The following is a 17,399-nucleotide window of genomic DNA, read 5'->3' as shown; positions in this document are numbered from 1 at the left end:
TCACTGTACTTATATCCTGTGCGTGAAAAAAAAAATCTAATTTCCTAATAAGAAGTTAACACAGTTTTGTTAGACATAGAGCGTATTTACTTTGAAAGAAAATAACGAACCCGATTTTTAAATGAACGGAATTATCCAGAAATGCTAGCAAGGAATTCTGATTGCAAAAACATTGTCAGTTGTGGAAATCAAGTGTTCAATTTATTGTTTTATTTTATAAATTAAAGTAAACTAAATAAAAATGTACATTGGTATGGAAAAAAAATCACTTGCCCAATGGGACAAGTATGTCGACAATTTCACTTGCCCGAACTGATAATTCACTTGTCCCGGGCAATCGGACAACCGTTAATGTTGATCTCTGTGACCATCTTACAACTTTATGATTGAACAATTCACCAAAATTTGAGGGAAAGAGGGAAAATGTATGTTTATGGATCAATATTTTTGGGTAGAAGTTTCCAATATACACTGTATTCTCTTCAATCTTTAGAACAATTTGTAATTATAAAATTATGAAGAACATTCTCCTGTGTCAAATATTTTATTGAAGACAAACAAAATTTTCTTATCGGCTTTCAAATGTAATCAGTATTGAAAAAAAATGATAAAAATTGATGTTAAAAGTGTATAAACAATCCTAAAATATGTTGATATTTTTTATGGAATCTTTTACAATAGTACTGCTTTTGAAAAAAACAAGGAATTGGGTACCCTTTCCACACTAATTAAAACAAGAAAAAATCATTTGAACAGAAAAAAAGAAATTTATTGAACATTAAGATCAAGAAACAGTTGTCCCCTCTAAAGTCTGCATGCTGTCCTAATAAATATGATTATTTTCATCAAAATTGATCATTGTGATACCTTGCTGCTTCTTTTTTCCTTCAAACGCCTTTCTTAAACGCTTATATTTGGATTTGCTAGTAAATTTCCTGGACTTCGTTCTGCACATGTTTACATTAACTACACTTTCTGGTTTTATAAAATAGGAACCAGTGTACACAAAAACACTGCGAATTCCATAAAAAATGTTAGTGTAACTCTTTTATGCAGAAGATAAGAATATTTGTTTGTTGTATGTATCGTTTAGATCAGGTGATGAAATGGTTATAATCTCTGGTGACTTAGTAAATTGACCATTCCTTTAGATCAGGTGATGAAATGGGTATAATCTTTGGTGACTGTTAATTGACCATTCTTTAAGATCAGGTGATGAAATAGTTATAATCTCTGGTGACTGTTAATTGACCCGTTCCTTAAGATCTGCTGACACTCCATAAGTCTTAATACCTCCTGACATGGAAATACTGTTGAAATTAGCATGATTAGTATTTTGTCAAAAATAATGTTAATTTTTATACAAAGTACAGGCTTATTGAATAACTGACAAAAAACATCATTCCACAATTCAAGCTTTACATATTTCTATATGTATTTCAGAATTATGATAGTTGACACAGTATTAGAATTTTTATTTTCAATTATTCTTTTTCACATCAAGTTTCCCTGTGATCAATGCTTACCAAGTTAATTAGAATATTTTGAATGAGAGTCTTGAGCTCCTTGAAGGAGACTAGTCAGTACCCATTTACAACATCTGTACATTGACATTAAAAATAAAGTGCATTATCCAAGAATTCTGAGATTGAAATTGGCCCTGTAGTTCTGGAGGAGAAAATGAAATTGTAAAATGTTTACAACGATGATGAAAACAACAACAACGACAGACAATGGACAAATTCTGATCAGAAAAGCTCACCTGAGCTGAAGGCTCAGGTGAGCTAAAAAAAACACAAAAAACGGTGAATAATTAGAAATTTATGCCCTGTTCACACGGAGAGTTTAATTCGTAGTAAATTAATGCGAAGTAAAATAATGCGAATTAAACTAATGTGAATTAAATTGCATTCACACGACAGCTCATGCAAAGTAAACTAATGCGAATTATAATTTTATTTCTACAACAAGGCTATTCAGTGAGGCTATTGTGACATCATTTCAAATCACGTCTTATTGTGCAGAGCAGATATACATTTGACATAATGTCAAAGTGTCTGTACGCATTTTAGTGATTAACATAATTTTCCTTTGTTTTCCACTCAAAAATAGTAGAAGTACTTATATTTGACCATCGACACGTGGCCTGTGACATAATTCTGCCCTTACGCATGCATCAAAATTTAATTCTAATTAGCTTGGCTTAGCGTACACATGGAGCTAATGCGAAGTAATTTAATGCACAGTAAACTAATTCGAATTAAACTAATTCGCATTAAATTCTCCGTGTGAACGCAGATCAACTTTAATTCGCAATAACTTACATTTCATTTGAATTAAACTCTCCATGTGAACAGGGCATTAGAAACGTGATCCTGACACATATAGTTTTGACCTTGATTTTCCCCATGACCTTGAATTTTACTTTTTTACCTTCAGTTTGCTCTAATTTCATCTTATATAATATTCCATGAAAGATTTAAGATATCTCCATTCATTGAAAAATCTCTGTAAGAGCATTTTTACTATATACAGGAGATCTTACATTTTGATAAATATGAGGGAATAAACTTGAAATAATAAATACTTTATTTAGCTGTTAAATAATGGCTTAAATGTTTCAATGGTCGACCAAAAAAGGAAGATATATTTCTGTTCATGTTCCTAGGGTGGAGCATTCATGTCCTATGGACATATATTTAGTTTTCTGCAGATACTTGGCTACAGTGGACTTGTTATTGATGTTTATTGTTATATTGGTATTTCAGCAAAATGAATGATCCCATGCAAATGTTATTTCATGTGATCATGTATAGAATAAAATCATCAGGCAGAACTTTAAATATACCTTCAGGTAAAGAAATGAAAAATAAAATTTCTGTGTGAAGCAAACCATTCAAGTGTTGAACTGAGCATGATAGGCATCAGTAGGAGTTTCTGGTGTGCAAGGCTTTTTACAGGGTTTATGATGGTGATCAGATTAACACTATGCCTAGGGTATGTCAATTGTTTTGTGTAAGGAGTCGATTGCTGCCATATGGTGTCTCCTAGCCTCTATGTAACCCTGATTCATGGACTTGACTGATAGAAAGCTGACTGAAGCTTTTTAACATTTGTCATGTCAATATGGATTAATTAAATTGTTCCTATTGATCTAACATTCTATCTTTCAACTGAACACACTACATTATATAAAACTTGTAAATCATTAAGAGGTTTATACATGTATCTGAAATAATTTTTTTTTCATATTTTCTGTAGTTTAGAGTAAAATAAAAATTCAAAAGAGGCAAGTTGATTATTGTTGATGAACAAGATACTACACTTTAACTTTGCATTATCTACATAGATCTTCCCATGTTGGACATTTTTATGCTTCACATGAAAGGGGGGGGGGGGTATAGTGTTTCTCATGTCCATCTTCCATCCTTCTGTCTGTTTGTTCATCACACTTTGTGTTTAGCTAGATAAGATAGATATAAGATAAATATTAATCAAATTACATACAGGGTACACAGATACATATTGGTGAAAGTTATTCAACTGTGGCATAACTATCTGACCTTGACCTTAACTATGACCTGAATTCATTATTCCTTGTTTTGTGTTTAGCTCAGTTTCAAAGTAATTATTGAAGATATTTTGAGGTCACCTGAGACATTCAGGTGACCTATTTCTATCTGGTTTTGTCTGTCTTGTTCATCCTGCATTAACATTTTCAGCTTCTTCTCTGGAACTGGGGAACCAATATCAACCAATTTTGACACAGAGCATCTATGAGTGAAGGGAAACAAATTTTTGATTTTCATGGTTCCTATTCTCCTGGGGCCTAGGGGTGGGACTTAAACCATCAAAATTAATGCAATCTCACAAAATCTACTACTTACTCCTGGACATCAAGCCATCAAACTATTTGCATGATTGCAATTAGCTTTGAGCCTTCTACCAAAATTTTGAAATTTATTGCCTCAGGGTCAGGGGTTCTGGAGCTGTAACCACCATACAATGAAAATGCATTATTTCTTCAAAATCCACTTCTGTCCCCCTGGTAAACTATATATGAGCAAGTGTGCCTCTTCCAAAATTGTGAATTTCATGGCCCAGGCTCTGTTAGGGATCTGTTGTTAGGATGCGGATGTGTTGAATCTGTAGTAAAAATGCATTCTTTCCTTGAAAATTGCTGCTCTGCTCCTCGGCATCTAGGTAGCAAACAGAGTACAAAGTTGTAACAAGCAAGGGTACTTTACCATATTAATTTTGTAAATTAATGGACCACTTGGTCAAGTGTTCTGGTGTTTGGCAGGGCTCTATTAATTTGTATTCTTCTGAGAGAAGTTATTCCCCTTTGGTATTCACCTATGATAATTAATCACTGTAAATAAAATAAATGAAAGGTCAATTGAATAAGAAAATAATACACTACATAAGGATTTTTATAATACATAAGACACAAAAAGTACTTTCATTGTTTTTAATGGTCATGTAGCCTTGTAAATAATAAATAAAAATGAGATTCCTTTTCTTTGACCATTAAATGTTCTTCAAAGACCAAGGGAAGCCAACTTGAGTGGGAATAAGATTTGTTCACTAACAGTGGTTAAGTACTATTGTTTTGTTTTATTTGCATGGTATTTTATTATAGTGATAAATTGGGATAGGTACATGCAAGTAGATAGATCTACTTTAAGATTTGTTACTGAGTACTAGACTAATTATTTTGTTGATCCCTAATCATCCTCTTGCTCTTTGGCAACATAGCTTCATCTGTCAGTTTATTCTGTTTTATTAGCTCACCTGAACCAAAGGCTGAAGTTAGCTTTTCTGATTGAAGAGCGCCCGGTGTTCATCTGATTTGTGTGTCATCTGTCGTATGTTGTCTGTAAACTTTTCACATTTTTTACTTCTTAAGAACCACTGGGCCAATTTTAATACTTGCCACAAAGCATCCTTGGGTGAAGGGGATTTTATTTCATTCAAATAGAGGGACACCCTCTTTCAAGGGAGATAATTAATAAATAGTGAAAATTTAATGGTATCTTTTAAAAATCTTCTTCAATAACCACTGGGCCAGAAAAGGTGAAAATTATGTGAAAAAGTCATTATAGAATGCAGATTCAAGTTTGTTCTACTCCTGATTCCCAGGGCTAGGGTAGGGCCACAATGGGCAATCAAAGTTTTACATAGGAACTATGAATCCAATGTGGAATAAATTTGCAGAGTTGATGCATTTGACAGACCTCAAATTTGCTCCAAATGCATAATCTGACTTTTGAGTTACGCATTTGCAAAATGCAAGTTACCCACAAAATTATGTTGACATGAACCAGTAAAACTTGGTTTGCCTATGAGCATTGCCTCCATGAATTAAAATGATTTCAAAATGAATCAGAATTTTAAATTTTCATCAAAGGAATTTGCTTCCACAGGCGTCGTACTGTTGTTATGCAAACATGATTAAGAATGATGAATTTGTTCTTTTGATTTTAGAATCATTTGGTGCAGACCTTTGTGGAAAAGAAGTTGAATCCAGTTTTCTGAAGAGCCGGATCCACAAAAGTTCTCTCCCAAAAGGCGGGGCTGCAGCGGGGAAGTACGTGAAGGATGCTAAATCAACCAATCGCTGGCTTTGTGTTGTGAGCTGTTGTCGGGAGCCTGATGACTGCGACTCGGCTTTATTTCATAGTAATACATGCTACCTCATCAAATGTAATGTGACCTATGCTGGAGGGTGTGAAGCTGTTCCTAAGACTGATGCCAAATATAACAATACATACTACATTAACGTCAGGGACGTAGGTAGGTTATAAGTTATAAATATAATGTAACAATGTATATGCTACATTAATGTAAACGATATATGAGTTTATTGTATATATAATATTAAGTTTTATTTCTCACAAAGAGGTTGTAAAATCATAAGCAGAAACAAGTTATAGTTACACTATAGATATTAATTGGTTAGCTGTAAATACACTCACAGTTTTTCATTCACGAGGGGCGGAGCCCCGAGTGAATAAAAACTGTGAGTGTATTTACAGCTAACCAATTAATATCTATTGTGTAAGTTACTTGTACCAGAGGACCAATGAGAGAAAAGCGAGTTGATAAATAGCACCGCCTACTACGAGGTGTCAAGACACGGTCCGAAGTCTGTATAAATAGCTGTCTCCATCTGCAAGGATCATACTTTACTGCGGCACTGCTACTACAAGTTGTTGATAAAAAAATCGGAATTGGTACGTGTGAAGATATTGTACCTTTGAAATGTTGAAGACGCAGAAAACATGATTTTTGTCAGGTACAGGTATAGGGGTAGCGATTGCAGGCTTTTATGTTCAAGCCGTCAACTCTGAAAGAAAAGTTATCTTTCTAGATCGTTTTTTTCTTTTTTTTAAAGGGGGGATGGATATGGGAAACATCGGCATTGAACTTTTTCTTTATGGCAATCGGCGAACAGAAAAAAAATGAAATGATTTGTGACATTTTAATGAAAGCTTGAAATGGTATTGGAAGTAAAAAAAAATGCGGGGACTTCTGATGTGAAATTGCTATATGTATTTGGAGACGGGAAAGAAAATGACGAGAATTCGAGATGGGACGTATCATTTACTGATTAAGGATACGCGGAGAAAACATACAGAACCATTTATGAAGCGGACACCGACAAGCTAAATAATGTTAGTATTTTTGAAATTTAAAATGTTGACTTAATTCATTCATCAGCCATTGCCTTGGTCTTGAAATTGACATCATTCATTCATTAGTCAAGGTCTTGACACAGTATGGCTTGATGCCAAAAGGTGGGCGTGACTTAAAAAAAACTGTGATTCTTCTGGCAAATACACCACAGCAACATGAAAGCAAAATCTAAATTTACCGCCAGTCCTATGGTACAACAATAGTAATTTTGCAGATTTGCATACTAGAGAGTTCTAATTTCTTTGGTATTTTATGAATTAGTTAGAGTGATCTTCCCCTACAACATAAACAAAGTAGATTTAAGTCTACATTGCTTAATTCTTTTTTTTCTATAAATTCAAGCATTTTTGAAATTTTTTAGGCCTAGATAAATTAAAAGAACCCTTTATTTGCATGTGTTTCCATCACTTTGGTAAACATCATTGATTTCTGTTCATCAGTTATACTTTTTTTCTTGGGGCAAATCTCTATACCCTATGTTGAAAATGAAATAGATAAAACAAAGTTAACATCTTTGTAAAATTTAAGTTTTTTCATTGTCCAAAAACATATTCATTAGTTAAGATCCTGAAATAAGTAATGTTGCTATTTTCAAAGGTGCATATTTACATACTGTACGAGGGGCATTTGAAAAGTTCTGAGAACTGCTTGCTAAAATATTACCCATTTCACGAAAGTTAATAAGTTTGATATCATTGAAAAGAGCTGGAAAATTTGCACTTATATCTTAGCGTCACTTTCTTATATTTATGACGTAATAACTCCAAAAATTATGTCAGAATCTCGAATGTTTAGCATACTGAAAAGTCACGTTTTAAGTCCACATGAGAACATCTTAAAAGTGCTGTCAAAGGCTTCTTTGAAAAGATATTTCAAAGAAAATGTACATGGAGATAGAGTAAGACTGTAAGAATGGACCTGTCAATCAGCAATTCCATATTTTATTTTTTTGCTTGGTTAATGAGCAGGGTTTATGTCCAGTTATGTTATCCTATGCATTCATCAAAGATTTTTATACGCCCGTCTTAAGATGGGACATATTACGTTATGGCGTTCATGTCCGTCCGTCCGTCTGTTAGCTTTTTCGTGTCCGGCTCATAACTTTAGTACTATTAGGCCTAGAATTATCAAACTTTGTCAGCTGATACATCTTGGGTAGAAGGTGTGTTGCACATTAAAAGTAGGCGCTCTGACCTTTAATTAAGATGCTATGGCCAAATATGGAAAAATCCTGTCCGGCTCATAACTAGAAAACTATTAGACTTAGAATCATCAAACTTGACCAATTAATGCATCTTAGGTAGAAGGTGTGTCGCGACCTATTTCAAGGTCACTGTGACCTTTAATTAAAGTGAAATTTAAAAAAAAAAACTGTGTCTCTATACTATTGAATTACACAATCTCAAAAATGTAAGAATGTTGCAGTATCCTTATTAAAAAGTGTTAAATCAAGAAAATATTTATTATTTTCATTATATACTTTACAGCAATCTATAACAAATGTAATGTTATAAGAGAAATTCCACCTCTCCCATGGGTGTAATTATCAAGCACTGGTCAAGGAGAATTTTGATAACAGAAAATTGCATGTCAAATTAGAGAGAAATTAATGAGTTTTAGTGTGAGGAGCTAACTGGTAGAGCATCTCTGATCAAGCAGGTGTTATCTATATCTCTTGGGAATTGGGCAAAAGAATCAAATAGATTTTGTTGGCTAGCCAAACTTTTAAAATGAATTTGGTGAAAAGTAATTAAAACTAATTTGATATTGTATGAAATTGTAAAATAAACTAATTTGATATTGTATAATATAATTAAAACTTATTATAACGGGGGGGGGGGGGGGGGGGGATATTGGAATCAGCATGTCCATTTGTCCGTATGCACTGCAGCTTAAAACCAGTTTGACATTTAAATTAAAAAAAAAAAAAATTTTATCAAGTATTTGTCACGGGGTTCACAGGTGCGTGAGAGTCAGTCAATATATTGGGTCTCAGTAGCTCGGTGGTTAGAGCGCTGGCACGGTATGCCAGAGGCCCTGGGTTTGAGTCCCGGTTGAGACTTGATTTTTCACCACCTGTGACATTTGGCGCCAAACGTACAAATACCCACTATTCCCTTGGAACATGCTTCACGCATTTCCTTAACTCCTAGAATTCGAGGACATATTTCTACAAAGAGGGGGAATATGTCACGGGGTTCACAGGTGCGTGAGAGTCAGTCAATATATCGGGTCTCAGTAGCTCAGTGGTTAGAGTGCTGGCACGGTATGCCAGAGGCCCTGGGTTCAAGTCCCGGTTGAGACTTGATTTTTCACCACCTGTGACATATTTTAGCTCACCTCAACGAGGTTGGAGGAGCTTATGTAATACCGTCGACGTCCCAGGTTAAGGTTTTTGGAGCAGTTTTCTTTTCAAGTACTTCTATGGCCTATATTAGTCAGAGACGATGATTCTAGTGTGTTTCATTGTACCAGTCAAGGTTTCAGATGCTGCAATTTCAGCTAAAGAATGACCAGGTTAATGTTTTGGAGCTGGTTAAAGTTTTTGGAGCAGGTTAAAGTTTTTGGAGCAGGTCTCATTTCCAAGTAACTATAAACCCTATATTGACCAAACTTGCATGGATGATACATCTAAGAATGCACACTACTGAACTTGCTTCGGATGCTGGATCTGACCTACATTTTCCGGATGAGTGACTAGGTTAAGGTTCTTGGAGTAGATCTCATTTCCAAGTAACTATAAGCCCTATATTGACCAAACTTGCATGGATGATACATTTAAGGATGCACACTACTGGACTTGCTTTGGATGCTGAATCTGACCTATATTTTCCAGATGAGTGACCGGGTTAAAGTTTTTGGAGCACTGCAGATGCCATTTCCAAGTATCTATAAACCCTATATTGACCAAACTTGCATGGATGATACATCTAAGGATGTACACTACTGGACTTGCTTCGGATGCTGGATCTGACCTATATTTTCTGGATGAGTAACCAGGTTAAAGTTTTTGGAGCAGATCTCATTTCCAAGTGACTAAAAGCCCTATATTGACCAAACTTGCATGGATGATACATTTAAGGATGCACACTACTGGACTTGCTTCGGATGCTGGATCTGACCTATATTTTCTGGATGAGTAACTGGGTTAAAGTTTTTGGAGCAGATGTCATTTCCAAGTATCTATAAACCCTATATTGACCAAACTTGCATGGATGATACATCTAAGGATTCACACTATTGGACTTGCTTGGGATGCTGGATCAATCTGACCTACATTTTCCAGATGAGTAACCAGATTAAAGTTTTTGGAGCAGATCTCATTTCCAAGTAACTATAAGGCCTATCTGAACCAAACTTGCATGGATGATGCATCAAGGGACGAACAATCTCAAAACTTGCTTCGGATGCTGGATTTGACTTACATTTTCTGGATGAGTGACTAGTTTTAAGTTTTCAGATAAGTCTATTCCCAAGTAAATGCAAGCCCTATCAGACCAAAATTGCATAAATGTTGTATCTAGGGATGCACAGTCCTAGATTATTAGTTTAGTGTGGGACTTTGCCTTACTTAAAGACAACATTCATTGAGGTGAGCTCTGTAATCTGTGATTGCCTATGTTTTTAAAAAATGTGGTAGATATAGTCCCTACAAATCTAAAAGTCATGCAGTAACCTTATTAAAAATGTTGCATCATGATTACACAAGTTTTTGTTTCTTTTTATAAATCTTTGTAACAATTAAATTTAAAAAATCTCTGTTTTCAACAGAATGTAGTTTACAAGTGCATATAAACCATATTTAGAATAATTAAGGTTGTATATGGTGACCTAGGGGTTCCCTGTGGTATCCTTGTGGTTCCTTGTGGTATCCTTGTGGTTCCTTGTGGTTCCTTGTGGTAAAAAGACGTCTTTTTACCACAAGGAACCACAAGGTACCACAAGGATACAACAAGGAACCACAAGGAACCCCAGGGATACCACAAGGTACCCCAGGGACACCATATACAACCTTAATTATTCTAAATATGGATTATATGCACTTGTAAACTACAAAAAAATGTTTTTGAAGGGCAAATTAACACTTTAATTGTCCTAAACAGAGCAGTTATCCAAGATAAAAATTTAAAAGTAGTATACTTAATCAATTAAGCTCAATTATGCATGTATAGTTTTGAGGAACTTTAATAATATTTTATATGGTGTGAAAAAAATAATCCTGTAACTATGAATGGTGTATTTCAATACACAGAACCAATGGAAACTCGCATAAAACCAAAGAATACCCTAGGCTTACGGTACCACAAGAATACCCAAGGGTACCCTAGGAATATCTCAATGACACCCTATTTAACTATTTAAAAAATGTACATGTAAATATGGTTTATATTTGCATTTGTAAATGACATAATAACTGATTATTGTATATAGTGCAATACACAAAATAAAATGATACCCACATAAGAACCAAAGGATAGCCTTCAGTTACCACAAGGACATCCCAGGGTAACCCCCGAAATATCTCAAAATATCCCAAGGACAACCAGTTTGACCTTTATAAATCTAAAAATGGTTTTAATGCTTTTGTAAATAACTTAGTAACTGTTTATTGCATATTTTAATACACAAAAGGATACCAAGAACCCCAATTAAGGAAACTCTAGGTATCCAAATAATACCCTTAAGTATCCCAATAAATTTGAGCTATTTCAATAACATCCAATTCAGCTTTAATAAATGAAAATAGGTTTATGTGCATTTCTTAATTACATTGATCATTATCTGTTTATTGCTTAATTCAATACACAAATTAGAGGATTCAATGTTTATTACAATCATGTCAACAGTTTGATTTCCAGGAGTCCCACCCTTCAAGCACAGAAAGGGGGAAGGGTTAGGGACCATGAAATTCAAAATTCATGTTTCACTTTACCCATAGATGCTATATGCCAAAACTGGTTAAAATTGGATCAGCAGTTCAAGCAAAAGTCTAACAGTTTTTCGGACCCTCTCGTCTGCACCTTTGGTAAACGCTCCAAACTCCATAACATATAACTGGATTTGAATAAATTGAATCTACACTACCTGAGGATGCTTCCATATAAATATGACCAATCATAGCTTTGCTGTTCTTGAGAAGAAGATTTTTAGCTCTACTGGTCAGAGACCAGAAGAGCTTATGCGATAGTAAGGTGTCCGTTGTCCGTCCGTCTGTCTGTCTGTCTGTCCATCTGTCTGTAAACAATTTTTCAAAACGCTACTCCTCCTACAGTTTTGGTCCAATTTCAATATAACTTGGCACACAAGTAGACTACACTAAGATACATAATTTAGTGCATCGGTTTTTGATTTCGATGGACGGTGTTGCCATGGTTACTAAAAATAGAAATTTCTGTGAAATTCCTTTAAAACGCTACTCCTCCTACAGTTTTGGTCCGATTTCAATATAACTTGGCACACAAGTAGACTACACTAAGATACATAATTTAGTGCATCGATTTTTGATTTCGATGGACAGTGTTGCCATGGTTACTAAAAATAGAAATTTCTGTGAAATTCCTTTAAAACACTTCTCCTGCTACAGTTTTAGTCTGCTTCTAATATAATTAGGCATACAAGAAGACTATACTAAGATACATAATTTATTGCATTGGTTTTTGAATTCGATGAACAGTGTTGCCATGGTTACTTAAAATAGAAATTTCTGTGAAATTCCTTTAAAACGTTACTCCTCCTACAATTTTGGTCTGATTTCAATCTTATTTGGCACACAGTTAGAATACACTACGATACATAATATGTATTTCTGTTTTTTTTATTTGGGTGAGTGGTGTTGTCATGGTTACCGGTACTAAAAATAGAAATTTCCGTGAAATACTTTCAAAACGCTACTACTCCTAGTTTTCATTTGATTTCAATATAACTTGTCACAAAAGTAGACTATATTTAGATACATAATTCTATTTATTGTTGCATGTTGCAATGTTTCAAATCCAAGTGCTACTTTTCTTTTGTTATACAAACAGACCAGTAGAGCTACAGTCTCATCAGAGACTTCTGGTTCCTATATATTCCTATGTAAGACTTTTATCGTCTATTATTGTGATCCAATCCTACCCCCAGGGGTCATGATTTGATCAAATTTGAATCTACACAACCTGAGGATACTTCCATTTGAATATGACCAATCAAGGCTTTGCTGTTCTCGAGAAGATTTTTAAAATTTTTCCTATATATTTCTATGTAAAATTTTGATTGTCCATTGTGGTCCCGCCCTACCCCGGGATATCTTGATTTGAAAAAAAACTTGAATCTATTCTACCTGAGGATATTTTCATATTTTAGTTTCATTTTTGCTGGCCCAGTTGTGGTTCTTGAGAAGATTTTTAAGAGATGCCATTAATTTTTAAATTATCTCCCCTTGGAAGAGGGCGTGGTACTTCATTAGAACAAATTTGAATCCCTTTCACCCAAGGATACCTTTTAGTAAGTTTGGTTGAAATTGGCCCAGTTGTTCTTGAGAAGAAATCAAAAATGTGAAAAGTTTACAGATAGACGGACAGCTGGATGGACAGGTGCACACTGGACAATATGTGATCAGAAAAGTTCAGTTGAGCCTTTGGCTCAGGTGAGCTAATAAACAGTTAATTAACAAATGCATTTAAACTATGATTAGATTTTTTAAAAGTTGAATTAAGTGGCATTTAAGTGTCATTTTGTAGGTACCTTGGCCTATCCTAGTGGTACAGGGGACATGACATTGTACAGGGGACATGACATTAGGGTTCTTATTGGGTATTTACTTATGGTTTGTGTATTGAAATACACAATAAACCAATAACTTTTTATACATCATAAAAATACAATCTCTGCCTCTGAACTATGCATGCATAATTTAGCTGAAATTAGTGAATTTAATTTAGATTTTTACCTTGGTTTAATAGCGCTATACTGTACCTATTTAAGACAATTAAAGTGTTAATTTGCCCTTCAAAACTTTTTTTTGTAGTTTACAAGTGCATATAAACCATATTTAGAATAATTAAGGTTGTATATGGTGACCTAGGGGTTCCCTGTGGTATCCTTGTGGTTCCTTGTGGTATCCTTGTGGTTCCTTGTGGTAAAAAGACGTACCCCATAATATATGCATTTTTACTGCAATACAGACTACAAAGCAGATAGTGCAGATCCGTTCATCCCTTTGGAGTAATGAGTGGACATGCATCCAGTTAAAGATTATAATTAATTAATGAGTTCAATGTAGGAAGGCTTAAACTGTCTCAATCATTTCTGTTAGAGCATCTCTGATCAAGCCGTTCTTATCTGCATCCTTTGGGAATTAGACAGAAGATCTACTAGTCAGTTTATAGCATATGTCATTTGATGGCCAGCCTTTTATTTTCAAAATTAATTTTATATAGATTAAATTGTTAAGACTAATTTGATCATGTTTAGTATGATATTTTTTATTTAATTTTTTGAAAATATCAAACAAATATGAAGATGAGGGGGGGGAGGGGGGGTGCAGATGGGCATTTGTCAAGCTCTGACACAACCAGCTGAGAAATCTATGATGTAATATTTGTTATAATTAATGCCTACACTACAAGAGATGTGTATAAACAGCAAATATTATAAGGAATGGAAAAATCATGGAAATCTTTGAATCAAGGTTGACATGATTTTCTTGCACTCTAAACTGTTTATGAGAATTGAACAATATTTGACGGGCGTATCATGCTGTGGCGGGACACTTTATTATTTATATATTAAAACAGGATTTTCAGTCCATTGTCCATTATATAGCTCTCCAATATATTAAATAAAAGATATTCTATATAAAACTAAAGTGTAACAATGCAGTTTTCCACAAATGTATCTTGACGTACAAAAGTCTTCCCCGAACATGTTTCTGTGCGTATTTTTTTCATATTATTTCATTTTCGGCGTCCAAAACTCACTATTGCTTTTGATTTTCGACTCAAAAAAATAAATCTGAGTTTTATTGCCATGTATAATCTTATTTATTTTCCATGATTTAAAATTTTCGAACATATCGAGTTATGGTGCGTTTAGAACTACACCGGCACCATTTTGGTTTTTACGAGAAAATATGGGACACCCTTAGCTTAACCTCTCTTGAGCTTTAATCATTCACGCAAAATTGGTTAAAACACCTGACAAATTAATGCCAGCATATTCTGTAACACCGTCCCTTATTCTCCTGTGATTGTAAACTTTGTGATTTTCTCACAGCAGGGTCTTTTTTAGCCAATATTTTGCGCGATATTCGATTATAACATGCTATGTTTGACACACTCTTAAACCACCTCAGAACTATAGGAGCTTCTGAATACAACTCCATTTGATAGACTGTATTCTATGTAAACATTCTTCTAACTGGCAGTTGTGTCCATTAACGTGCATCCGAGTAACAAACAAAAGTTGACTTTAAAATTTTACTTCAATGAAATTGTGTCTCTTGTTACGTCATTTTATGGACAGTATGCTAGACATTTGAGATTCTGGCGTCATTTTCTGAGTTATTACGTAATAAAAATTACAAAGAGACATCACAATATGTGTATATTTTTGTGATCTGTCCAATGATATCAAACTCAGTAATTTCCGTTAAACGGTTAATATTTTATCAGACAGTTCTCAGAACTTTTCAAATGCCCCTTGTATGTGTACTTAAAAAAGCGGGCTTCATATTTTAGTGGCTTTTGCGCAGACAACGATGCGCATATTTGTAAATACCGCTAAGAAATTATTTATATATACAGTACATGGAACAGACGTGTAGCGCTAATTCATGATTACTCCAACAACTCTATACCAGTGATTGCGCTAAATTTTGAATATGCCAATTTATGTACACGTATAGTATTTCCATACCAGCACCCAGCAGCTTTGCAATCTAGTTTGTGGAGTTTTGTGATATAAATGAATAGAAGCATATTAAACAAAAGTTTAAAAAGTTTCATATTTGGGATATTTTCTAGAGAAAGATATTGATGGCAAACTACAACTCAACTTTAAACGTGTTGAGTTCAACTTTTCTATCCTCAATTTTCCTTATTTATGTAGCAATATACAGTAAAACTCGTTTAGTACGAACACGGATATTGCGAATTCACATATATAGCGAAGTTTTCTTGGATCCCCAGCTAAATAAATTCTACAAATTCCTTATATGGATATAAAGAATTATGGATACAACGAAGTAATTTCACAGGTCCCAGTGACTTCATTATAACCGAGTTTTACTGTACTATTATCAACTGCATATAGTTTATGCCTCTCAGCTGCTTCCATATGCAAGAGTATGTTCAACGTACAAACAATTCCTAAAACAAGGCAGGCTTGACAAATAAGACAATGATAAAGGATATCAACAATTTTGTTTAAACTCAACATTTTGCAAATTCTGTGGTCGATACAATGACCTTGTTTGCAAATACAATTTATCGTGAAGTCGAATGCTGTCTGATGTCTTTCAAATTGATAAGCCATTATTTTCACACTGAATTGAATTGAACATTTGAGTTTTCAATTTACCAAAAAGCAAAAAGCACACAGCAGGTGTGACCGGTTGACAGGGGGTGCTTGCTCCTCCATGGCACCTGATCCCACCTCTGTTTTCAGAGGCGTGTTAAGTCTGCTCATAAATGAATAAATAAAATGTTTGAATGAGAATGATCACTGTTCAACATCTTCACATTTCATTACAGAAGTCACATGTTATTATGGGTTGTTTTTGCAGTGTATCAACAGTGTGACCTGCTGAATAACAATGGCTGTAAAGAGGGTGAGGAGTGTAGATTTATCTCAGAGGATGGGGTCACACAATGTGTCTGTAAGACAGGATATATCCAGAATCAGCTGGGGACCTGTGTTGGTATGTCAGCATTGTCTAGCATAAAGCACAATGAACTTAACTTGTGGTCTAAAAAGGGTAGAAGTTGAATTAAGTACTTGTTCATATGTGTGGGATTTCAAAATTTTTTAACAAACGGATAGCATTTTATTAGGTCACCTGAGTCACTCAGGTGACCTATTGCTATCTGTTTTTGTCCGTCGTCGTGCGTCGTCCGTCGTGCGTTAACTTTTGAACATTTTTAACTTCTTCTCTAGAACCGCTCAACCAATTTAAACCAAATTTGGTATATAGCATCTATGGGTGAAGGGGAACAAAAATTGTGAATTTCATGGTCCCTGCCCCCCCGGGGCCTGAGGGGTGGGGCTAAAACCACCAAAAATAATGCAATCTTTAAAAATCTTCTTCTTTACTCCCGGACATGAAGCAGTCAAACTGTTGGCATCATTGTAATAAGCATTGAGCCTTCTACCAAAATTGTGAAATTCATGGCCCCAGGGTCAGGGGTTCTGGCCCCAGGGTGGGGCTATATAGATCATATAGTGAAAGTGCATAAATTCTTTGAAAATCTTCTTCTCTGCTCCTGGGTATTAAATAAAGTTACTAAGTACATAGTTATGATGAGCAAGAGTGCCTCTTCCAAAATTGTGAAATTCATGGTCCCAGGGTCAGGGGTTCTGGTGTTAGGGCGGGGCTGTATTGATTATATAGTGAAAATGCATTAATTCTTTGAAAATCTTCTTCTCTGCTCCTGGGTATTAAATAAAGTTACTAAGTACATAGTTATGATGAGCAAGAGTGCCTCTTCCAAAATTGTGAA

At 34.7% G+C, this 17,399-nt stretch overlaps 1 protein-coding gene across 1 annotated transcript in view; it reads left to right on the top strand.

The window, feature by feature from the left end:
* The window catches only part of LOC133191199 (dyslexia-associated protein KIAA0319-like protein), a 65,826-nt gene that overhangs the window by 21,091 nt on the left and 27,336 nt on the right, over nt 1-17,399 (top strand). The window contains exons 3-4 of the mRNA XM_061326935.1: nt 5,488-5,796; nt 16,466-16,600. Of these exons, the coding sequence (XP_061182919.1) occupies nt 5,488-5,796; nt 16,466-16,600 (444 nt within the window). The remainder of the gene's footprint in view (nt 1-5,487; nt 5,797-16,465; nt 16,601-17,399) is intronic.

The sequence above is a fragment of the Saccostrea echinata genome, unplaced genomic scaffold, assembly GCF_033153115.1.
Source record: "Saccostrea echinata isolate AGI-Se365-2 ecotype Australia unplaced genomic scaffold, CSIRO_AGI_Sech_v1 ptg000023l, whole genome shotgun sequence".
Classification (NCBI taxonomy): Eukaryota; Metazoa; Mollusca; class Bivalvia; order Ostreida; family Ostreidae; genus Saccostrea; species Saccostrea echinata.
The sequence above is the reverse complement of the archived record's forward strand: the minus strand, read 5'-3'. Positions and strand labels throughout refer to the sequence as shown.